This window comes from Xenopus tropicalis, chromosome 3 (genome assembly GCF_000004195.4).
Source record: "Xenopus tropicalis strain Nigerian chromosome 3, UCB_Xtro_10.0, whole genome shotgun sequence".
Classification (NCBI taxonomy): Eukaryota; Metazoa; Chordata; class Amphibia; order Anura; family Pipidae; genus Xenopus; species Xenopus tropicalis.
In genome coordinates, this window is record NC_030679.2 from 93223532 (window position 1) to 93249677 (window position 26146).

The 26146-nt window shown below is 38.6% G+C and overlaps 1 protein-coding gene and 1 long non-coding RNA gene across 2 annotated transcripts in view; one reads left to right on the top strand and one right to left on the bottom strand.

Moving 5' to 3' along the window:
• The first annotated feature begins 2723 nt into the window (after positions 1-2723).
• LOC116409763 (chondroitin sulfate proteoglycan 4) overlaps positions 2724-26146 on the top strand; it is a 51183-nt gene continuing 27760 nt past the window's right edge. The window contains exons 1-2 of the mRNA XM_031899134.1: positions 2724-2796; positions 23453-23604. Of these exons, the coding sequence (XP_031754994.1) occupies positions 2730-2796; positions 23453-23604 (219 nt within the window). The 5' untranslated portion in view covers positions 2724-2729. The remainder of the gene's footprint in view (positions 2797-23452; positions 23605-26146) is intronic.
• Positions 19849-24920, bottom strand: LOC116409764. The gene is made up of 3 exons (XR_004222023.1): positions 24878-24920; positions 22689-22779; positions 19849-21448 (listed from the first exon to the last, which is right to left on the bottom strand). It is a non-coding gene; the product is annotated as an uncharacterized LOC116409764 (long non-coding RNA).

Below are 26146 nucleotides of genomic sequence, written 5' to 3' on the forward strand. Positions count from 1 at the left end.
CATCTGTTTCCTCTAACGTGACTGATTTGGACCAGGAAGCAATAGTGGCAGCAACTTGTAAGTTTAACGTTAGTTCTCCTTTAAAGCACATGTACCTCTCCTTAGCAACCAGTTACTGCAGCAACCATAAATAAACAACCCCTATACATCACTGTGTAGGACACCCAGATTCCTGCCGCATCAATGTTAGATTTTCTGTGTCCACCGTTAAGCTAAGTATGCATGACAAGATCTCATTTGGTGAGGTCAAGGGTTGCCAGATCTGTTGGATTCATTTGTTCCTTCCCAAGCTAACCACTGGATCACAAGGGTCTATGCAGACCACATCAATGCAGTCCTTGCCTAATGAAAATATTATACTTTTATCAGGTTTTTAAAAACACTTGATAAAAGTATAATATTTTCATTAAAAATAAAGTTAATATGTGGATTTTATTGCATAAGAGGTAGCTAATGAAGGATGTCTGGGCAAGATATGTTATTGGGTACTATATAATAAGGATAGTTCATGTGTCCCTTTTTGCATAGGGACAAAAATACAAGCACAAGGAGACCATGCAACCTTCTGTAAGCAGTCTAGATACTGAGACCAGTAATCTTGTCACTGCTACTTGTGTACCACAATATAAAAAAACGGTCCCAGAAAAAAAAGTGTAGTTGCAGTCACACAAAGGTGGACAAAGTTGTTGCATGAAAATTCCAATTTATTAAAGGTTCTAGCATCCAAAGTTGCATTTTCACTTCCATATAGTTGTATACAGTGTAACTGCCTTCAGCCTGCCTTTTGTTATAAATTGACGCAGGGGAAACTAGATGGATGAAGCAATCATCATATATAAAAGATTGGACTCTTAATTTGATTAAAATGAACATTCTCCCAAAAATCCCAATAACACATAGTTTCCAAACACTATCCATGGGATTTTGACACATCCTTAGTGAGACCACCAGTTTATCTTCTAAAATATTTTAATTTATCTTAAGAGGTAAAACAGAGGATTACCACTGATATTGTAGGTGCACTGGCCCCCAGTAATTTCATCACCATTGTATTGATTTAGATTATAGAAATCCATGGGTAGCAGCAAAAGCTTGGATGAGGGGGTGGCAATGTTAACGCTGTGCGCAATTCATTTCTTTTGTGTGCACTTTTTAATATTGTGTGCACAGTTTATGTTCAGCAGATGGGATAGGTCAGGATCAGCTTCCCACTATTTTCAGTCAGGTAGCTAAAACTAAGGTTCCCCATCCACCACCTCCCCTAAATTGGGGGTCTTTGTTGTTTTCATTCAAAACTTGTGGCCTTCGAGGCCTGGCCTACACTAAAGTTAATTATGGGGTTGTGGCGTATTCTCTGACCTGTCTGTGGCTAGAGGCTATTGCTTCCTGGGTATTCTCTGACTTGTCTGTGGCTAGAGGCTATTGCTTCCTGGGTATTCTCTGACTTGTCTGTGGCTAGAGGATATTGCTTTCTGGGTATTCTCTGACTTGTCTGTGGATTCTTTGGTCAAGGTTTCCACATGTAATGCTGCAATAATTTACTATGTTGCTGTGTAAATAAAAAATATATCTTAAAATTATCGCACATCCTAGATAAATTTATGAATCTGCTTTAATCTGGCCATGCATGCACCAATATAATCGTACGATTTTTGGACTGTGTGTGGACTGTGAGCTGTGAATTATTGTCCCAATGATTTTTGTATCACAGCCATTTAGTCGATCAGACAGGTTAGAAAATTTTGATAATTTGATTATCTGATGATATCTTTGGGGGACCTAAAATGCATTTCCAGGAAGTCACTTTGTACGGTTCGTGTCTGCCAACTATTTCATGTTCATAACATCCTCCAATTTGTTATTTTTAGGGCTTTATCCTACAATTTCAGTCTGAATGTTAGTTTAAGATTGTTGCATTTAAATGTATGATCAATAAGGTTTGTCAGAAAAAGACTAAAATCTGAACATGTATGGCCACCTTTGCACAGCCATATTACTGTGTGTGAGCACTAAAATGGTTACCACTGCTAGTAAATTAGGAGTCCCATGTATACTGGCCTTTCTGTTATCCTGATCTAGCAATGGGGACACTGCTTACAACCAAATTTCTTGTACATGACATAGAAATAAATACAACTTCCTGCACTATACACACACATACACAGATATCTGGTGGGCTACATGCAAACACAGCACAGCTGTCTCTTAGCAGATACACACAGTTATACAGGGAAATCCAAAAATAGATATCAATAAATGGTATAACTGTAAAATAAGAAATAACTTTGTGTTCCAAGACACTGGGCCAAGATAGAGAAAAATTCAAGAAGAAAACGAATTGAATTCTGGAGTTATTTCCTTGTGACTGTGTACAAGTCATGTTATATCTATGTGCCCTAGGGGCTAAAGTTACAGTAAATACAGGAGTAGGATAGGGGTCTGCTGTGCCTCATCATATGTATATAGTACTGTGAAATACTACATTATATATATATACATATATATATTCATAAACACACATAATTATCCCCTTTATAAAGCCATATCTGTGTGGAGCCATATCTACAGTATATACACACATAATGATATAATGTCACATGGCCATTGCTAGTATAAAAGCAATCATTCTTGCCTGCAGCGTAAGAGTTAATCAGACAGGGTGGGACGCTAACTGTAATGTGAGTCCCTTACACACTGACTCTGTGTCTGCAGTGAGCAGTAGCTGTGCGATGGCTGGAAGACACGGGTTACTGCTGCTATTTCTAGCGGGAGTCCTGCGGGATATGGGAACTGGAGGTAATGGCAAACTATGGGGCCAAATGAAAATGGGAGGTTTGATAATGCAAGAAAATGAGGCAATGTTTTTGCAAACTTTGAGGTATTTTCATTTGTATATGGGGGTTTATGGGTTCCTAGCTCTGGAAGATGTACTGCTACTTCTGGTTGTTCTGCACTCTTTATAAAGGGTAAATATCACACTTCTCTTTTAATAAGATGCAGAGCTATATCTTACACTTTCTTTATGCAGTGCATTATGATACCTTATACTTATCGCCTTCTCTGCATAAGATGCACAAGGATTTCTTACACCTCTGCTTTTTGTAGACACAGCTATAACCTACATTTACCCACTCTCTTTATAAGACTTACAGGTATGGCTTTTATTCTTTTGTTTTCTGAATAAAATGCACAGGTCTAACTTCACTCTTCTAAGTGTATAAAGATGCCCAGCATCGTTTTACACACTTCCTCTCTTTATAAGATGCACACATGTACCTGACACTTCTCTCTGTATAGGATGCACAGCTATAAACTACACTTTTCTTTCTGTATAAGGTGCATGGTTATAACTTTCACTGCTCTATATAAATTATGCACAGTTCCTTTCTGTAAAAGTTGAAAACCTCTACCTTATATTCTTCCTCTCAATATGATGCACTTACTTATGATAACTTACCTTCCTCTCTGTACATGATGCACAGCTATAGCTTACCCTCTTCTCTGTACATGATGCACTTACTTATGATAACTTACCCTCCTCTCTGTACATGATGCACAGCTATAGCTTACCCTCCTCTCTGTACATGATGCACAGCTATAGCTTACCTTCCTCTCTGTACATGATGCACAGCTATGACTTACTCTCCTCTCTGTACATGATGCACAGCTATAGCTTACCCTCCTCTCTGTACATGATGCACAGCTATGACTTACTCTCCTCTCTGTACATGATGCACAGCTATAGCTTACTCTCCTCTCTGTACATGATGCACAGCTATAGCTTACCCTCCTCTCTGTACATGATGCACAGCTATAACTTACCCTCCTCTCTGTAAATAATGCACAGCTATAACTTACCCTCCTCTCTGTACATGATGCACAGCTATAACTTACCTTCCTTTCTGTACATGATGCACAGCTATAACTTACCCTCCTCTCTGTACATGATGCACAGCTATAACTTACCCTCCTCTCTGTACATGATGCACAGCTATAACTTACCTTCCTTTCTGTACATGATGCACAGCTATAACTTACCCTCCTCTTTGTATATGATGCACAGCTATAATTGTGTCTTTATGTAAGTCATATAACTGTATCTCACACTCTTCTCTGTATACAATACACATCTGTTTCCATGTATGCCCATCATTTATGTTATGTATAAATCTTCTGTTCTGGCTCTGCCTCCTGGCCGCCCCTCTGTGGCAGAGATATTCAACTTCTGGAACTTTTTATTAACTTACACTCCCAGAATCCTCAGCTAGAGTAAAATGTCCTAAATATTACAGCAGAGATAAAGCTCAAAGACCCAGTTTCCATAGGAAGCAGAAGCTTTGCAGACACAGTGGTCCTCTCTCAAGCAGGGGGGTACAATTCTATAGGTTCAGGTGTACCTTCTGAATTAATGATGAGTTTCTTAACCTTAAAACAGTATCTATTAGCTTCTCTAACATTATCTTCTACTCTGATCTTATAGCCTAAAAGCAGATTTTGCTTGTTTACTACATACTTATCACTCACATGTCCTCCTTCTCTCCCTTCTTTAAGAAGATGAAGGTGAATGATATTTGTTGTTGGCGAAAAGTGACAATTAGTTCTGGTTTTCTCACTGAGACAATTTTCTGCTCTGCATCTGACTCAAAGCCTCTCATTTTATTCCTAAATTTCTTCCACTTCAGTATCATGCTGTGCTTAAAGTGTGTTTCTGGCAGGTTACTATTGTTCTATGCTTTCATCTCAGATAGGTTTTTGTGTGTTATAGACAGGTGAGGTATTTTTAGTTCTCATATAAGAGCTTGAGCCTTGCCGTTTTCTCTCATTCATTTCCTCTTCCCTGCTGGGAGTTGAAAAGTTGGCAAATCACAGGTTAGCTCCCCCGCTCCTCCTTTTTTGAGATGCACAGCTATCTCACTCAGAGTCTTTCTCTGTTACAACTGATTGGTATTATTTTCCTTGCATCTATTCTCCATAGTACTGTTCAACCAGGCAAAAGTACACAAAGATGAACTCACACAAATGCAGATAGCTGTCCTGATGAGAGATAATGTAGTGGTTTTTATTTTATTGCTTCCCTTCAACTATTTTAAGGGCATCTGGGACACATTAAAAGTTGATGTAAAAGAAATTGGTACGGGTATGGGATCTGTTATCTGGAAACCTGTTATCCAGAAAGCTCCGAATTATGGGTAGGCCATCTCCCATAGACTTCATTTTAATTAAATAATTCTAATTTTAAAAATTGTTCTCTTTTTCACTTCCTTGTACTTGAGCCCAACTAAATTATATGTAAACCTTATCAGAGGTAAACTGATTCTATTGTGTTTTTTTAATGTTTAAATGATTTTTTAGTAGACTTTAGTATGGAGATCCAAATTATGGAATGACCCCTTATCCAAAAAAAAAACCCTGGTCCAGGGCATTCTAGATAACAGGGCCCACAGGTCCCATACCTAAGGAAAAATGTTCCAGCTAAGGAACATTTTTGAAAGTAGCATAGTGCCATCATGTGCTCAGATACTATTTTTTCATCACCTTTTCCATGGAGGGTGGAATTGCACACCTTTGTTAGGTGATGTATATAACTTGTGCTCAGATTCCAATAGATAGGTTAGGACTCAGATTTGGTCCAGCTTTTTGTCAGCTCTTTTGTGAAAGCTAATAATGTGTTTTTATATAACCCAAGGACAACATCAAGAGGGTTAAATGATACAGCTGTTGGGGGTTGGTCTTTGCAGAGTCCCTTACAACCTATATTTATTACAGTTCAGTAGGACAGGGGGCCCCAAATTTCACCCAAGCATGCTGTCCCCATTGGAAAAATTCTGCCCAAAAATGTTTCCTTTGTGCACGGATAGGGTTGGCACCTGACTGAAATTTAAATGGATGGTACCAGTAAAAATGATGCTTGATGTCAATATTAATAGGAAAGAAAAATTTTAAATATAGGAATGCTGATATTTTTTTCCAGAAAAAGTAACCACCCTTTGCACATAGTGCCATAATTTTATGCGCCCATACGCTAAACATATCTTAACCACAGTTTTGGCCCAAAAGGTTTTCTAATCTAGCTGTTCTTGCACTTACGTTTAGGCCCTCCAGTATTACATGATTCCTGTTATCTAGATTGGTGGACAGGTATGGGCTGTTCTTAAAAGGTGTTTCCTTTCCTATGGGGCAAAGCACACAGGCTACAGAGCAATAGGAACTATAGGAAACAAGAAAGCACTTTCCAAATGACCAAATTAGCACAATATTGCCCACCCATAGGTGGGAATATCAGGAGAACATCTTAGTGTGTATGGCCACCTTTACTTGATTGCTGCGGACCCTAGTAAACTGATTGGCTAGTTACAACATAGCATCCATCTTGCTAAATAGAATACATTCAGTACAAAATGAACTTTATTTTGAAAAGTGATCTTTATTTTGAAAAGTGATCTTTTCCACCATACCCATGGGGTATATTGCACAATAGAAGGTACTATATTGACAATTTCATATAACCATGTGAAGAAATAGCTGGGCATCTTATGATGTGTTGACTATTATTATATATGAGGTCTGGGTGAAAAAAAACACTACAGGAAAAAGGATATGGAGTAACCCTGTTACAGAAATCCATGTATCTTGCAGAGTAACAGTGAATAAGGATATAAAAATGATATTGCTAACTCCTTTACACTGACTCTGTTTAGAGCTACAGAGTTTTGAGTAGATCCCATAAGAGTCGTGGGTTTAGTCTGGGAGGTTGTGTCAGCTGACACCCTGTACAAGGACCATAGTCCCAGGGCCAAATTAGAACGGCGGGTATAGGCGTCTGTCAGTTCGGGGACCGCATCAATGAGCCGATGCAGTCCACAATCCAACTAAAAATCAAACCTGCCCGATCGAGATCTGGCAGGCCCGTCACTAGTGCCCATACACCGGCTGTGTATGGTCACCTTAACTGATTTCTTTATCGGTTTTGCTCTTTAGGGCTCTGGCACACGGGGAGATTAGTCGCCCGTGAACACGGAGTTTTGCCGCGGGCGACTAATCTCCCCGTGTGAGAGCCCTTACATGTGTCCAGACTGGCCACAGACTTGGTGGATTGTGTGATATGCAGTTCCTGCATGCTGTAAGTAAGCTGTGAAGCTAAGAAGTTGTTACAATTTATAACATCATTGCTTTAGTTCATCCTCCCTGCCAGGATTTCAAATGATAAGATAAGAACTGTTTTGCAGATTACAGTGATAAGTATATTAGGGGTTTCTGTGTTGTGTAGGTGTGTAGGGCTCTTTAACAATTTTTGGTTTAATAGCCAGAGTTCCCCTTTAAATCCTAGTGCTGTCCTTTTTCTAGTATATATATATATATACACACACACACACACACACACACACTAAAAGGGAACACCACAAAAGATTGGCCTAGTGTGGCTCAAATGTTAAAACTCTAGGTTAATGATCTACACAAACATATATATATAATAAATGGAATAACTATGCCATATATTAGCAGTGCAAATTGGAGATGTTGGTAAAGGGGACCCCTTCATTTAAAAAACGAATAAGTTTGCACTATGAGTTACCATAGTTTTTTTCTCACTGTGCTCATCTATATGCTGCACGGCCTGCTCTGCTCCATAGGCTGTGTTATTACCTTTGCTTACCTCTCCCTGCCCTTATGGCTGTTTGTTTCAGCCACAGCAAAAGTGATGTATTATTATTACTTTCTTATTAAATAAATTAATATTATGAATTGCATTGGGATTCGGCATGGCAGGATGCAATAGAGGGCAATTGAATAAATCAGTACACAGTGTTATTTCACTGGCAGGCACATGGGACCTCTGTTCCTATAAAAACATTTTAGTTAAACGTTGGTCTAACGGTCAGTTAGTATGTTAACAGTGGTACATTTAAAAGCTCAAAGGGTGGCTGATAGCAGTTTGGAATTATAAGGATTTATAATGCCATTTTGGTTGGCAGTTGGAAGAGGTGTGTGGGATCAGGGGGAGGGGTGGACTCTCCTTCCCTGTTCAAGGACTAATTTTTTCCATCTGGGTGTGTCTAGGAGTGACTTTGGGACAGACAGAGGGGTCTGTGTTTGTGTGCCGCTAACAGCACCACACCGCATGCCTGACATTAAACGTTCCTCTTCTGTAAGAAACATTTCTTTCAAAGGACTGCACAAGGAGGAGGAAAATCTGTTTCTGCACATGGTATACACGCCTTTTGATTACACCCAAGAACAACGCCCAACAGTAGCTTCATACAGTGATGGACATATAACTGGTTCTCAACTCTTCTACAATTCTAATGTAATATTCTGTATGCCCTTTATTAGCTTTATATAATTGTTTCATGATAACCAAATTTCTTCATAGGAATGTTTTTTAACCACACAGACACACTAAACTAGTATTCATTCTTTTCCCTCCGTGCTTACATTAGTATATAACCCTATGTCATGGCATTTCTTTAAACCCAATTCTTCTCCAAGCAAGCCCCATATCACTAAACTAGTATTCATTCTTTTCCGCCCGTGCTTACATTAGTATATAACCCTATGACATGGCATTTCATTAAACCCAATTCTTCTCCAAGCAAGCCCCATATCACTTCTTCCAGAGAACTAGCCCAATTACATACTTTTTAACAATGAAGTTTTCTAGAGAATAAAATAAAAGACATGTAGTGAAGAGCATGAAGAAGTAGGATGGGAAGGGCCAGGCAAAGTTTTGGGATGGCGGCAGCCAGATCCAAACAGATGCCTGGGACATCATTCACTGACTAGTCAGAGGTACCAAAGCTATGTACCATTTTCTAGCAGTCTTTATGCATGCTCTGTACATGCAAGTTTATCGCAGGTACCTATGTCCTTCTCTAGTTGCTTGGGACATGGACCTCTACCCATCTGAAATAAGGCCCTTGGCTCAGTATTACTTGTCCCATTGTAGCCAGGCAGAACTGCAAGATTTAATGCATACGTGGATGCATAAAACGTATATTTATTGCGTCATTTAAGAAATGCTGTAAAAGATTTCAGACCTCCAGTTCTTAAACTATTCTCAATATTATGGACCAGATTTAATCTGATGAGGAAACTTTGGAAAAATCTAAAATTGAATTAGAATTAGAATATGTGTCTTTTTCGTGTAACTGAAATATTTCTACTAGTCAGAAACCAACTTACACAGTGAGATGACATTAACACCTAGGGACAACTCTGAACCATTATTGTGGTATCCTTAAGTTCATTTTAGTACCCAAATTGGTTACATATCAAACAATTGACCAAACTATAAATAAAACATGTGTAATGAGATAAGTCACACTATCACTACATTAGTAATGACAAAAATGGAACATAATGGAACAAGGCTTGCAAGGCAGAACAAAGACAAAAGTAAAAATAGAATATAAAATGTAATGGTCTCAATTACTATTACAATTATATATATATTGGATTCATCGACTGGGGCCAAAAGTTCCACTGGGACAGAACAAGCAATGTTCTTTCTTTGCTTTTTTAGCCAAGTGTGTTAAAACATTTGTTATTTATGTATTCCATTCACATTTTGTAATGCACATTTCTTGTTTTGTATAATTCCAACTTTATTGTTTCAACAAATAACATATGTATACATATGTATTCCATTCTTACACCAATCGCACTTTACATATTTGTAATGTGTGTCTATATGTACATACCTGCTGACATCTATTAAAAGTCTCACAAACTGGCACTGAAACCATGGGGTTTGGTTTTGTAGAGTGGCAGTACCATTTTAAAGGGAAATTGAACTGGTTTTGACTATGGTCTCTGTTTACAGGTTACATGTATTGGATCCATTATCCGTAATCTTATCCAGAAAACTCCAAATGACTGGAAAGCCATTCCCCGTAGACTCCATTATAATCAAATAATTTAGATTTTTTAAAACTATTTACTTTTCCCAAGTACCTTGTACTTCATCCCAACCAAGATATAATTAATCCTTATTAAAGGCAAAACAATCTTTTTTGGTTTATTTAATTTTTAAATTATTTTTTAGTAGACAAAGTATAGAGTTTCAAATCCCTTACTGGAAAAACCCCAGGTCCCAAGCATTCTGGATAACAGGTCCCATACCTGTAATCTCATTCTCTCATAATTCCAATGGAGTGCTCCCTACAAACAACCCTTCACCTCAATCAAGTTCATCTTTAGTGCTGGTAGAGCCCAGTGCCTCGTGTGACATTAGCCTAAAGGCCACCAAAAGACCAACACTCAATGGAGAGGACAGCAATGTTTATAGGCAAATACTATGACTTAGTCCCAGAACATGTCAGCATCAATTCAAGCTTTTGCAAAAATATACATTTGGCAAGTTCTACTTGCAGTACTGTTTCTGCCATAAGGCAAGTCGAGACAGCACTTTACCAGTGGAGGAAAAATCAATCCCTAGTAACATTAACAGCTGAATTTTCATTTTTTTAAACTAGAAATTCAGTTCTATTAGTGAAGAGAGAGCAACTGCCTTCTCTACACTAGCATTACTGGCCTCTGATTAGACTCCGCCATCCCTCCTTGATGGTGGCACTGGGTAGGGGCACTGTAAAATAGTCTTTGTGTAGTCCTTCAAAAGTGGCTTGTATTGTTGTTTAAAAGAACCCCAGTGTTTTATAAGCAGTTTCTTTTGTAGGTAGCCTTATGTTTATTAATATAAGCAACTGGTGCACAGATGAAATGTGTCGAGTAATACCCTAGTAATATTTTTCTCACTCATTTTGATATATTTTTAATGCTCCGGTTATCTCTTAAAGAGCCAAACTGAAGTCAGTACTTAACTATAAACCATATCTGGAAATTTAAGATCTTAGTTAATCCATATAAAGCCTTTTGCTTTAGCCTCTAGGGTAGTTTTGCTGATGATTCACAAGTTACATATTTCAGTATTTCAGTGGTCTTATGGACTAAAATCATATACCGCTATTGGGACCCATTATCCCGAATGCTTGGGACCTGGGGTTTTCCAGATAGGGGTCTTTCCGTAATGCGGATCTCCTACCTAAAGTCTGCTAAAAACATTATTTAAACATAAATTAAACCCGAAAGGATTGTTTTGCCTCCAATACGGATTAATTTTATCTTAGTTGGGATCAGGTACAAGGTACTGTTTAATTATTTCAGAGAAAAAGGAAATCATTTTTAAAAATCTGAATTATTTGATTAAAATGGAGTCTATGGGAAGTCTATGGGAGATGGCCTTTCCGTAATTCACAACTTTCTGGATAATGGGTTTCCGGATAAGGGGTACGATACCTGTACTTTGCTTTTTCATATTTTCTAAGCCATACTTATTTTAAGGGACTGCTAATAACAAATTTGCTATTAATATTTCATATCATGTGTTCTGCATATGATGTCCCTTTTTAGGATAATTGTATGGTACATTGGCCCAGAAACAAATTGTCCCTGGAAATTATTTTCATATGTTGGCAAATACACTGATCATAGAACATTTTGCTAGAGCTCTTAATTACACAAAATCTCTGAATGATAAACTGGAAAGTGGCAGTTCTGTAATAAATCTATTTCCTTTGTATTAGTATTATTATCTTGATTATATAATGCTACTAATCATGTGCAGAGCTAGGGACAGATTTATCTGGCACAGAAAGTGCCTGCACTGTAGCATTCAGAATCTAAATTTGGCGCCAGACTAATGAAGAAACTTGGCCAAGGCCATACAGAATCAATAGGAGAGTTTGATACTGTAATAAATCCAAGTAAGGAGAGTGTCCAGGGAGTTATAGTTACATTTTTGCTTTGCCTTGTTTAAGCAGCCATTGTCTTTTAGACCTGCTGGCCACAAGCTTCCTTATCACCTTGCAAAGACCCCCTATTATCTTCTAAATCACAGGGCATGGTTTGATGCCTTTTGGGGCCATAAGTCTATGCTTTTATACACAGCAGGGGAGAGCTCATGAGGCTTGATAAAGGACCCATGTGAGGCCTGAAACGTTGTCCTTCGTACATGTGTATATGGGCTAAATAAACACCCTTTTTACTTGGCAACTTTTTGGTGTGCTACTGGATTTGTTTTACTATAAGTCTATGACTATGATATTTCCAAGTAACTATCCATAGCAACTCTCTAGGTTTTCTTTCTGTACAAAGAGATACCATAAAACATTCCAGCAATTGTATCCCATTGTACTAAGTACAGGTAGAGCAGCCCTTTAGTAAACTATACTTTAATTTTAGTTTTTTTTCTCACTTGCTAAATGGTGATCATGCCAAATGATGTCTTTTAACACTTTCATCCATTGATTTATAGTAGCAGTACCTCATGGTTAAAACAGGGCACCTATACAAAGTGCATACTACCCCGACACTTTGTGGTGGCATGGGGGTTTGGAAGGGAGCCAGAATTTACACTGTATCCATCTCTAGATGCACCAGTGTAGCACTGTAGTATGCTCTGAATCAGGGGTAATTCTGCACCCTATCCCGCCCTGAGATGGCCCTACCGATGTTGCCTCCCCTTTGCTCCCCACACCTGCCAATAGGAGCTTTAGAACGTCAAGGGAAGGTTGCATTGCTAGTGCAGAAAGCATAATTCTGATTGAAAATTGATATTTCTCTTTCTTAAAGTTACCAGTATCGTCCTTGCATAAGCTTCATCATTTTGTCATAAAAGTATTTGCCCAGTGCTTTTACATTATTTTTTTACCTATCTGATCTCCCATGTTCCTCTATGAGGGGGCGGCCATATTTGTGCAGCAGGAGTCCGTTAGCATTAGAAGCTGTAACTGACAGAAGTGAAGTGACAGTCAAGTTGGTAAAACAATCAGGTTTAGGGACTTCAAGTAACAATTGCTTACAAAAGCAGCCCTGTCAGGGAAAAATGATCAACATGACCTATAGGTAACTTTTTTTTTCCGAAGTCATGCAAAGTTTCCACCTGCAGGCAACTTTGCACAACTTCTGAAAGACAAAGTGATATATGGGCCTTGCCAGGTACACACAGGACATGCAGGGCTATTCCACTTTGAGCACAATGTTTTTTTATGGCCCAAAAACATGGTGCAAAGCAATCCCCTTCCCTTAGACCTAAATTGTGAATTACCTAAGAGGCACAGAGATACTATCACATCTCAGGTCATAGTTAGCCCTGGATAAGGTAGTTATGGTTACCAGCTCTCTTATAAAAATGCCAGCCTTTATGAAATAGCCAGATAATGACATTACTGAGGGAGGCATAACAGGGTTATATGGTTGTTATATGGTACCATCTCCCCCTATCAACTAAAATAGCACATTCTAATCAAATTATGTCCCTGTGGCCGAAATAGGCAAACAAGTGCAAAATGAGTGCACTCTCTCTGCAGTATGAAAGGGAAATCTATATCTTTGTAGTGTTAGTTTTATGCTAACCTTAATATAAATATTGGGTGATGCAGTTTTATGCAGCATATTTATTTATATATATATTTATTTATATATATATATATATATATATATATAATGCTGCACCACCCAGTATTTATATATATATTTAGACAGCAACAAGATGTCCCACCCCTCTAAGCAAAAGAAAATTATTTGTCCATATATTGCAATATATTTCAAGTTGGCCAACTATGTCAAATTCATCTCCGACGTAGTTGGCCAGCTTGAATATATTGCAATATATGGACAATCTTGTTTTGCTTTAGGGGGAGGGCTTTTTTAGTAGCTTAGAGCAGAGGACCTCTTGTTGTTGTCTATATAAATTTTGTGGTCACAGCCTCATTGCTGTGGTTTAAAATTTAATGGTGAGCATACAGTAAGTTCCCCTTTTTAATATATATATATTGTAGTTTGGTTGATACTGAAGCTACCTGTTGGCTTGTATATAAATGTGCACCAGCACTCTTATTCAGATTGTATCTGTTGTATTTGATAGTATGGATAGAACATGCATCCATTCTGAACAGAAGTTGTTGCCTTGAATACTTGTACTCCAAGAAGTCAACCATCTTTTGGTCAAAATGTGAAGGAGGCTATATTATAGCAACACATTTTGTTCCATTGCAAATGGCTTGACTGTGTAATGCTGAGCACATGAACAGTCTTCTGACCTTAGTCCCCAGATTTTGTTACTAGGGGTTAAAGGCAGGGCCCATGGCTATGAGGAAAAGAGGAAAGAAATTACAGTTCAAAGTGAGCAGTGCATAATACTACAGGTATGGGATTATCCAGAAAGTTCAGAATTACAGAAAGGTCAACACCCATAGACTCCATTATAAGCAAATAATTCTAATTTTTAAAGTTGATTTCCTTTTTCTCTGTATTAATAAAACAGTACCTTAGACTTGAGCCCAACTAAGATATAATTAATCCCTATCGGAGGCAAAACAAGCCTATTGGGTTTATTCAATATTTGAATTATTTTTAGCAGACTTAAGTTATGAAGATCCAAATTGTGGAAAATCCCAGGTCCCGAGCATTCTGGATAACAGGTCCCATACCTGTACCAAAGAAAGATGGGAAATAAATATTGATACAACCAAACAGATTGAAAAAACTAGAATTTACAGAGGGACAAAGATGTGATGTTGGGCCACAGGCAGGGGGCCACTGGTTAACCATGGGCCATTACTTACCCTAGTTGACTAGCTGACTATCTTCTTGCCAGTACTCTATATGAATTGCCCCATTCGACACAGTTTGTTGCATACAGTGCGTGATTCCTGCTTGTGCTGTGTACAGCAATATGCAGTCATTTCAGTACATAGATGAAATTTGCAGTTTGCATCAATGAAGGTACCACTGCCGCAGTAAAAGAGGCCCATTGTGTCCTTACATGTGATCTTTCTTTTAGAAATGTGGATTTTCATAGAGTAGTGTGTTAATGAATGGTTACTTCTTGTTTTGCTTTTGCATATTTTCAGTATTCATAAATCAGTTTAAGTGTGCATCCTTTGTGTATGAAAACACTTCCTGTGTGGTTTTTTGGTCCCAGTCCGTGGGACTGACCTGGACAGAAATTCTGAGATCACTAAAGCAATTTGCAGTGTGGGAATAGAGAACATGATTATACATAAAAAAAAGATGCAGAATGTGAAAAATACGTACAGGCATACACACACAGGGAAACAACTTACTCTGTATACTCATACATTTGGAAAATAGACCTATAACCTCTGACACACAGACACTTGAGAAATCCTAAAATAATCTCTGATATTGGAAGATGTGAGGGGATATATACTCTCTGATGAGGCTTTGCAGAAATCAGTGAACATGAAATGCAGTTCTAAAGACTATAATGAAACTGCAAATGCATACAGTACATATACACATGTGCACAAGGCTGTGTGGGTGTGTGTTCAGTGGGAGCAACTGGATGGTGTCTGTAGAATATTTGTGGCTATTAATTGGTAGCAGTTGTGTGCAATTTGTGGTCTGTGTGGGCTATAGGTATGTATTGAGGACACACCCCACAACTGTGAGCTGCCCCCCCCCCCCCCCCATTGTCCTCATTGTGTCTTATTACCAAAAACTCCTTTCTTCATCCCCTCTACTCCCTCTCTGCCACTCCTATCTTTTTCATGTTTCATTTTTGTATCCAACTTCTCTTTAATATTCATATTACCCCCCCCCCCCCATGTATTCCTCAGGGGATAGTTCTGTGGTGAAGTTAAAATGGAAAGCTGTTTAATTAACTGCAGTAAAGAATTTGGAAGAGGGAGAAGCATAGGGTGTAAAGGGCAATAATTGATGGGTGGAATGTTGCAGGGGAGAATTAAAGAGGAACACAGAGAATGAGACAGCAACATGAGGAAACCACCTTTTCTTCATCCTTCTGATACTTTGCCCTCTTTCCATCACATTCACGTATCCCTTATTTCCATTTCCCTCTCCCTGGTATAAATGTATCCTTAACATTTTCTCATGTTTTATATCCAGGCTAAAAATACCCCAAAACATTAATCAGAGAGTCCCTGGGGAAGAGTGCATTACTGTGTAGGCTTAACTAGAGAGAGGATGTGTGAGAAAGAAACAGATTTATGATGAGGAAACAGAGCCCAAGCCCGAGGTAGCATTAATATCTTTAGTTAATCGCCCTGTTATTTACTACCAGTATGGCAGAAAGCATAATCTGCATTCTACTTCTTCGTTTTACTGCCATGTCTTTTATTACTTGCTATAATTCAGTTTTGTCTAACAAAGTCTTTATGACAGGGCTGCTCATCTGGAGGCCCAAGGGCCAAATGCAGATCTCGAAAGGGGTATTTAGAACCAGCCTGCCTGTGCTTGCGTCACTGCTGTATACAGGGTTCTGGCCTGAAAATATCTTAGTATCAGATATGTCGAGTTTGTTAGAACTGAATTCACTACAGGTATGGGATATGTTATCCAGAATGCTCAGGAACTGTGGTTTTCTGGATAAGAGGTCTTTCTACTTTAAAGGGCAGATTTATCAAAATGTGTGATTAGAGCTCACCACAGAAAAACTCACCCTCTTTCTATTTATTTCTAGGGAATTTTTCGAAGCCTGTATATAAAATGGTGAACTCTAACTTTCACCACTTGATAAATACACATCTTAAAAATCTCATAGAAATAAATAGAAAGTGGGTGTGTTTTTCTATGGCAAGCTCTAATTTCACACTTTGATAAATCTGTTCTGGTTAGTCCCCAAAAAACATTTAAATTTAAACATTAAACAGAACAGGATTGTTTTGCACCCAGTAAGAATTAATTATGTCTTAGTTGGGATCAAGTACAAGGCACTGTTTATTACAGAGAAAAGGGAAATGATTTGTAAAAATCTAGATTATTTTCTTAAAATGGACTCTATGGGACATGGCCTTCCCATAATTTGTAACATTGTTGCACCCTAGGCAGGTGCCTCTTCTGCCTACCCCTAGTTCCAGCCCTGGCCTCAAAATAAGATATCGGGTGGCCTATGTATAAACACTTTTTTAACTACTCTGAATTCTTTATAAACCACTCGCACTTCTTCCTTTCACTCTCCATCACAAAATCCACCACTGTCACTATCTAACTTGCTAGATTAATAATTCCATACTCCCACTTTCACTTATCTTTCTCCATAACTTATTACCTCCCTGTTTCTCCATATACACATCACTCTTACCACAAGTTTTACCACTTTATACACAGACAGAGAAAAAGCCACATGTAACATTAGCCTTATGGCTACTGTACTTATACTACTCTACTGTACTGTTATCACTATTAGTATTGTGGGTCTTATTGAGTTTTTATCACACTCTGTATGTGTATAGTGTGTCAAACCAGTGGTAGTCAACCCTGATTAAACCCCCTCCAAATAATATCTCTGTGCACACACAAGGGTAAGGTATTTTGTGTAAGGCTATCTGTACTGGGCAACAGAAATACCAGCAATATTGCCTTTGTAGTGTTCTGTATGTTTGTACAGTCTCTGTATGAGTTCACTGTCACTTTACTGACAGATTTGTCATGGTATTTATGTGTGTTTGTAACACATACATTAGCCATCAGAACTACAAACACATAGTCCCACTGTCTGAAGGTCTGACGTCTGAAGCAATAGCTCTGTGTATTCACAATGCATATATTTATTCACTGTCGAGTTAAATACTCACTATACAGAGAATGCCTTGTCTGAATATATACACACTTTAGTTGCAATGCTTTTTAAATGCATGCATAGTTTTGGTAACTTACTCAAAATAAAGCGCCACAGTTTGATGTACGATGTTAATAAGTGTTACAGAGACATTATACTAGCTAGCTGGGGATTTACTGAACAATGATTGGTTTGTTTGGCATTTCTTCCTGAGCAAAACAGGAGCAGTCAGGAAGTGGATTATTCAAAATGGGGCTGTGGGCATGGAAGCTATTTGGGGCCCTATCAACCTTCTGCTAATGTTTATCTACCAGAGACATACATAAATCTGTCTTCAGGACAACCAAAAGCTGGAAAATGGCTTTGGCACAGCAAATATTGCTATCCTGGGGTAGGTAGTAAGTGCAAGAGACAGCAGGTACAGAAGGAAATGATGGCAGAATTCAGGTTTTTGCATGAGTGCTGCAAATGTCACATGTCTATGTTTGTTTCGTCCCAGGCTCCGCCACTGCTAAAGTTATTTTATTATTAATGGCTCTGTCTTCCCCTACATTTGTGCCACCCTAGGCCCGGGCCTTTGTGCCAGGCCTGAGGGTCACTGGATCACTGTGCCAGAGGCATTAATACTGGGCCTAAGCCTGATTAAATTTACTTTTATATATTCTTTTTTAATGGCGTTCTGGCTATTGCTTTTCCTATTTAGCACCACAGACCTCATCATAACACCATCCATTCATTCCCTGCATAAACTTATTACACAATATTTTTGTTATCTACTTAGCACAAATTACAATAATTAGTTTTCTTTAGTACTTATTTTTTTAACTTTTGGCTGTGTACAACACCTACCTGGATATCCACTGTGCCCCTTTTGCATATGCAGTTAGAGATAGGCACAATTACTGCGCACATCCCAGTCTAATTTCCATTCTATTAACCCCATTCACCTAGTGGGAGCAGTAAGCACTTACACTTGTGCACAGCAGCAACTAATGTCTTGTGTTGTAGGCAGACACACACAACAGGGATGAATGGATGGAGGTGGGCAACAGTGACACTTTCATCAAATTAATTTACATATTTTTTTTCACTGTGACCAGTATGTTGAAATTTCGGTTACAAAAGCTGTGTGGCTTATGATAATGTACAGACTTAAGTAAAGCAGAATACTGCTGGAAAAATGGTAATTATTATTATTTTAGAATGCATGATTATATGTATGCTGGCATTTTGTTGAAAAAAAAAAAAAGCCAGCTCTCATACTTTATGAGTAAGATTTTAACTTTTTTATAACTCAGCCTGAGTCACAAGCATCATGAACTCATAACTGAGAGAATCAAAGTCCCTGTTGTTTACACAGTTGCAGTCTTGAGGGGCATATATGAAGCTCAAGAAACAAGAACATTTTGTTGAAGCAGAGAAATTAAACCCATGGTATTTTAACAATATATTATGTTGTGATTTTGGAAGACCAGCACTTGCCTAGATGTGCCCACTTGGGAGTCTGGGAAAAAGCACAATTATCCACTTTAGATAAGAAATCATTGTACAAAGTAGAGTCCCCACCTTTAATACTTTTGTTAACTTTCTTCTCTTCTAATAACTTTGGTATCAAGCATCATATTTACCAGATAGATCAGTAAAATAATGGTCAGGCAGCAACAAGTACATATGGACTCCATAAGAGAATGCATTTCTCACTAGAGATCCCAGGAGAATTCTGCTGTGTTAGATGTCTTGACTATACAGCACAGATTTAATAGTCAGCCAGCACCAAATTTACAAATTGTGCACCCTTAGGCTGGCTACCTTCTGTTCCCCTCAAGGGCCTCTGGCCAGAATGCGCGTGCACGGACACATTATGCGTTTCAATTGCCCACATATTACTATTCCTATAGGCATCTTCAGCACTGAGGACAGAGGGCGGAACATTCAAATACCTGTGAAAATCTCAGACATGTCCATCACCAGTGCTTCAGATGTCTGTAGGCATAGAAGCACCTAGATGGTATGCCACCCTGAAAAACATGCTGCCCTGGCCTCGGGGTCTTTGTGGCATTCCCACATATCTGGGGCCTATATCCAGCAATAACCACATTATTAGTATTCTGTCACTTTCATATTACTTAGTGGCATAAAAAGAGATCAACTGTGCTACACAGGGGCAGGCCAAGTGGAGCAGGTGCCCTAAGTAACCTGGCCAGGAACCTCACCTCTGCACCCGCGCATTGACAAGCGCCAGGGCAAGAAATCATGGACTAGTAACTTCTGGCTACTTCTGAAAGTAGCCGTGTCCCATATGTTTCCCCACCAGTGATTTGCATTTTAGCCAGTGGGAAGAAAATGCGGGATGTATTATTGCCCATACTGGGTGATAATGTCATCGGTCATGAATAATGAGGCTGTGATTTTTTGTGGATTTTCTTGTGAATGTATGTTTTTTTGTTTTTAAAGAGGATCAGTGAACATTAATGTGTCCATTGGGGAAGTGTGAAACTTATATATTTATTATTAGTGAGTTAATTGATAATAATCAATTTGATTTTAATTGGCCTTAATTGTACATATTAATACATTGCTAATTGCTAATTAATGCTGTTGATTAAAATTGTAATTGGCAATGGCACCATTTGCAAGATTTACAGAAAAGGCTGTCTCTCTCTTCATGAAGAACAGCATTGTCAGTATTGGAGCAACAGTGGGAGCAGGGTGCTAAGCTGTGTTGTGCCCTCCAGTGCAACAGTGCAATTTTTCACCCCTTAGTGCTCTATAACATTTGACTGCTGCCTTTGTAATGACACCTCAGATGTGCACATCAGGAGTGGCCATACACAGGCAGATTTCAACTGCAGATTTAGGTCCTTAAGATCGACTCTGCAGCTTATCTGCCTGTGTATGGGGCCCTCTGACAGGCCTCCCCGACCGAGATCTGGCCAAAACTTGTCTAGATGTCGATTGGACAGGCTTGATTTTTCGTCGGATCAGGAAAGCAATGGATAATTGATGCGGTCCTTGCTCTGACTTTTCTTATCCCCTTCATCACATTTAGCATGATATTGTGATATTAAGGGAAAGATTTGCTCGTTTGGCAGCCTCCCCAATCGAGCAAATCTTACCATGTATGGCCACCTTAAGGGAGCAGAGTTATACTGGGAAGTGGGGGGGGGTCTGGGGCCCTCTTATTATTAGTGTATTATGGATGTTTACATTTTATGAAATTGGGCTCAAGATTTTTTTTCTGGGTTTAATGCGCTTCTGGTGAAATCTATAAAATGGCATGTTACTCAGATGCTGAATATATGCATGTGTAATCCTCAATATACTTAGGGCAGTGTGTATGAAAGGAATCAAACATTCTGGATATCTGAATGCAATGTTTTCTTTCTGCTGAACATGGCCCAGACGCTTGTTCCACTATACAGTTAATGGTAGCCTCAGAATACCTCATTTCTGGATGTTGTTCAAAGTGATAGTTGGCTAAAGGCTGATTCAAACACCCTCCCCCCATCCCCACCCCCACCCCCATTTTCCTGACCAATTTCATTTTCAACCTATATATCGTGATGTTTGAATTTAATTTCTTGCAGTCTGGAAAAGTGCTCAATTTGATTGATTTTTTCCATCACAATCAAGTGTACTCCCTCTATACAAACTTTCTGCTCTGTCCATCTCTGTACAAGCTCACACAATGCTGTCTCTGTGCACATTCATATAGCATTCTGGCTGTATAAATATACTGCACACTCATGGTGATCTCACAGCTTCACTATTTGAATGGGCTACAATTTTCCAACTTGCTTTTAGTCTTTCATTCCTGAGGAGAGACCTGTAGATCCTCAATTTCTGATTCTGTGAAAAGAAAAGGTACTGTGCTGAGGGCTGGCATAGGAGGGGTTAAAGAAATAATAAAAGACAATGTCATTTCCAACTTTCCAATATACATTCATTACACATTTTAAATGGTTTTAAAGTTATTTGTAAAAGAACATTAATTTTTAGATTCTTAGCTTATGTATACAGGGAGGGTAAGGATTAACCGTATCTTCGTTAGGATCAAGTACTAGGTAGTGTTTTATTATTACAGAGACAAAGGAAATCATTTTTAAAAATTATAATTATTTGTTTATAATGAAGTCTATGGGAAATGGCCTTCCTGTAATTCTGAACTATCTGGATAATGGGTTTCCAGATAAAGGATCACATACCTGTACTGAGCTACTTGAAGTGTAGCAACATGGTACAGCACTGCGAAATATGTTGGCGCTTTATAAATAAATGTTAATAATAATAATAATAAATGGTAAAAACATGCTTTTGAGTAGGGCCGTTAAAACATTATTCTATCTAGGGCCCCATGAGTCTTAATCTATCTTTGTCAAATAAAGATCCTTTGCCAGGATCGGTAGAAGGGCAGTTAATACAGCAATGGGCTGTAGTTCTTGATGTGGTTTCCCTGCTTTCTCCCAGTCTCCCGGACACTGAATCATCAGTATTGGCACCAACACACCGGCTATTATACATCCAAATATAGTAACAGTGAACGGCCCAGCCCATTGTGGTACCGTCTGCTAATCACACTGCAGCATCATACAGCAGTCATAGTTAGTGTGACTGTATCATTGCACTGCAGCCTGTGTGTGGGAGTAAGAAATGAATCTGTGCACAGCAGTGTATTTCTCTGTAAGCATCTGGGTGTGCAATTGGCCCCGGATGTGCTGTGCTGTGTGCCAGCGCATTTGTGTGCGTCTCCCTTATACCCCTCACAGCACACCCCCTTGGACTATAAGAAACAGGAAAAGTTGGAATAATATTTTCCTACTGAACTGAAAGAACTTAGTGTTATAGCCGTTGAGTCATTAAAGTGTGCTTACTAATCTCTCTTGGTAACACACATTTACTAATAAAAGTGCTTTAATTCATTTCCACCATCTGCCTGTACAAACCGTTACACAGCCATAAATTCCCTACACCCAACATCTCAGGCTGATGCGTGGGCAGCAGGCATCAAAGATGTTGGGAAATGTCAGATAAGCCTAACTATTACAACAAATAGTAAATGTACAGGGGGTAGTGTGACTTTCCCACTCACAAGGCTCTGTATCTTCTAACGATGTTCAGATGCTTACAACTGACACAAATTTTCCTGTAGCTCAATTTAGCTGAACATTCAGTTTTATGTCCTGAAAAAAATGTTAGTAATGGTTAGTAAAGGAACTTACAAAAACATTTACCAAGCATCCTTCCAAGGTGTGATAAGGAGAATGAATATAGCCTAGTGCCATTTGTAAATGAGAATGTTATGACCTCTTTGGTATGAGGGAAAAGAGACCTTGTGGTCTTTCAAACAATGCTCCTCAGCTTTTTCTCCCTTTATGTTGGCAAGGAAGATACCAATAAGTTACTGATGTAGCAAAATTAGGGCAGTGAAGTTTTCTAGGAGTTAGCTGGCTGCCAAAAGCTTGTTAGCTGCATCCTGCCCACGGGCCACAAGTTAAGCAATGCTTCCCTTTATGAATGGAGCTGATCTCACTTTTGGCATAAGCCATAGCAAAGACTGAATGAACAATCTAAGTTTATTGCCATTTTCAGTGTTCCAACTGTATTGAAACCCAGGAAAAGAAGGACTGTGGCACATTTGCTGCCCTTCCAGGCTTGGATGAATTGATTACTTATATGCGCAGTTAGTTATGAGTTTCCTTAATGCACACAAAAAGTGGTTATGGTAAAAAATGTATAAAATAAATCTTGAATTTATTTTTTTTAGAATCCAGAAACCTATTCTTATACTGAATGACGTTCTCATGACAATAATTACATTAATAACTTTGTCTTTCTCTGTCTTCTCTTCTACAGGACAGGACAGTAGGGAGGAAGCCTTTTTCAAGGAAACTACAAATTCAAGTCTGCAACTGAAATTTATAACAAATCAGAGCTCTGGTCTCTTGTTCCTGGCGACTGGAGGCACCCAATATCTGATGGTGGACCTGATCAATGGGACCTTAAGGGTGAGAGCACAAGCTATGATATGAGGGTGAAGGTTAATTAAAAAAAAGGCTAAAACTGTGACAGATACGGACAAAGAAAAGGTGTACAGGACCAATAGCAGTCAATTGCAATTTCCATCATTTAAACGTTGGTACTCTGGAGGCAGTGGTTGCATATTGGCACTTATTTTGAGATATGATTGATTAACTCCTCATGAAAGTTGTACAAATAGCAGTGAATTTAAATTCACAGATAAACTGTTAATAAACCAGCACAGCAGATAAAGACAGGGGCAAGGTACAGAAATAACCTTACATGTTTAGAGTACTCTCTTAGGGTAAGAGCCCATGGAGCAGTTTAGTCGCCTGCTATAGATCTCTGTATCCCAAGAGACTAATGGGTATATTTATCATGCTGTGTAAAAAGTGGAGTGAAGCATGTTGACTAGGGCAACCAATCAGCAATTAGATTTCAACAGTTAGAAAACCAAAGCAAAGCATCTGATTGGCTGCTATGAGCAACATCACCGGTAATGTTTTACTCCACTTTTTACACAGCATGATAAATATATCCCGAACTGTTCCGAACAACAACAACAACAATGGAAAGCCCTTCGCATTGCTTTGTTTTACGAAGTAGCAGCCCGCTTCTTGCAATATACTGTATATATACAATGTACTGATAGTCGGCATTGTGATGTCTTATGTATACATTCCAGTGGCAGTGTAATATACAGGAATGCTTGGTCACTTTATATTAAGACAAACAAATGGTCCCTTTAACAAAATACTCTTTAAATGGCTTCCAGTGGCTATGGACATTAGTATAAATCATTTTTGATATTTTTGACATAATTCATCTAACCTACTAACTGCCCTCCGCTCTAATAAAGGATAAGAACTATAGGACTGCATCTTAATTAGTGCCACCCTGCAGCATCTACATATAAGGGTTTTTATACATCCACAGTTATACTGGTTATCTGGTTACACCCTCACAGGAGGGTCAGCAGAGACTAGTAGAAACTGCAAGAGGAATAGCAGACCCTTATTGGAACCATACAGACACAGAGAACAATTATAATAAATAATAATAATAATTTTATAGGACTATAGTGAATCAAGAACCACTTAAACAGCAATACAGTAGATACAAAGCTAGAGATCACAATAATATATCCATGCATGCAAACAAAGTGAAATACACATATGCAAATAAAAACTTCCGTTGCAAATGAGTTTCTTCCTAGAATCCAAATTAGAACCAGATGAACATGGGGAATCCAGAAATTACCCTCAGCCGCCCCCGTCTGTCCAACAGCACACATTGTTCTCTGCTGCTTTGCACAGGAACATACATAGCACTGCACAATGAAGCACTGCCCTGTATACTAAGGCAAATCCAGCTGAGAATCCTTGATGGCAGATATACTCAGCTGTACACACCTCCAACCAGAAATGCTCACTTTTGCACACTGACTAAACACAGATACATAATATGCCACAAAGATATAGAGATACAAACTGCTGTGCGCTGAGATTCATACTGAACTACATACTGAGCTACACACAAACATAATGGCTGGTTATTTCATGTTTTTGATGATAGCTGTAGAAAGGCAGAGGAATAAAAACCAATATCCTTAAAATATATGACATCTACTTTACCATAGGCTAAAGACCAACTAAATGCAAAATATTGCAATGGCACTGATGGACAATCAGAAAACCTGCCAACTTACAGGCACATCTAATAGCATTTAGTTTACTATATTTGCAGTGACTGGTGTTTTGTTTCGTTTTTTTATCGAAAGGCTGAGTCATTGGCCCCTCCTCAATTCCACCCTGGGCAGCTGCACACCCCAAAGGATATCCCTGGAAATGCTTGTTCGTGCACAGATCCTTACTTTGTACACAGCTTTTCAAATAGGTGCACACTTATTTACAGACACATAGCACAAACTGCTCTATACTCACAGTCACAAATAACTCTATACACAAACACACACTACCATATAAACAGACGCAACACTTTACACACATATTATTATTATTATTATTATTATTATTATTATTATTTATATAGCACCATCAATTTACGCAGCGCTTTACAGAATAGAGGGGTACAAAAGACATAAGTTAACATGTACATATAAACAATACACAAAAATGGTTTGCAGTTACTTCGGATGAGGATCGGAGACACTGCTTGCAAGAGCTTACATTCTAAAAGGGAGGGCTGAGACATAAGGTCAGGGTAACTAGCATGGCGTTGGAGTTCATGTTTGATGCATATTTTTTTACACATTGACCCACACTACAGTACACTAAGTACATTTCCTTAAGTACAGATACACAGTACCTTACGTACAGATACCCATTGATCTACTGTATACTACTGTATAATGCTCTTTCTGCATACAGATCCACACTGTTTTACATTGCACAACAGACAGTGCCCTGCTCATTGTTGCACTGTTATGTGCCCGCAGCTGAATAGCACTCTGAATTGATACATGCAGTTTAACACACATACTGAATCACAGTTTATACGAGCCACCAT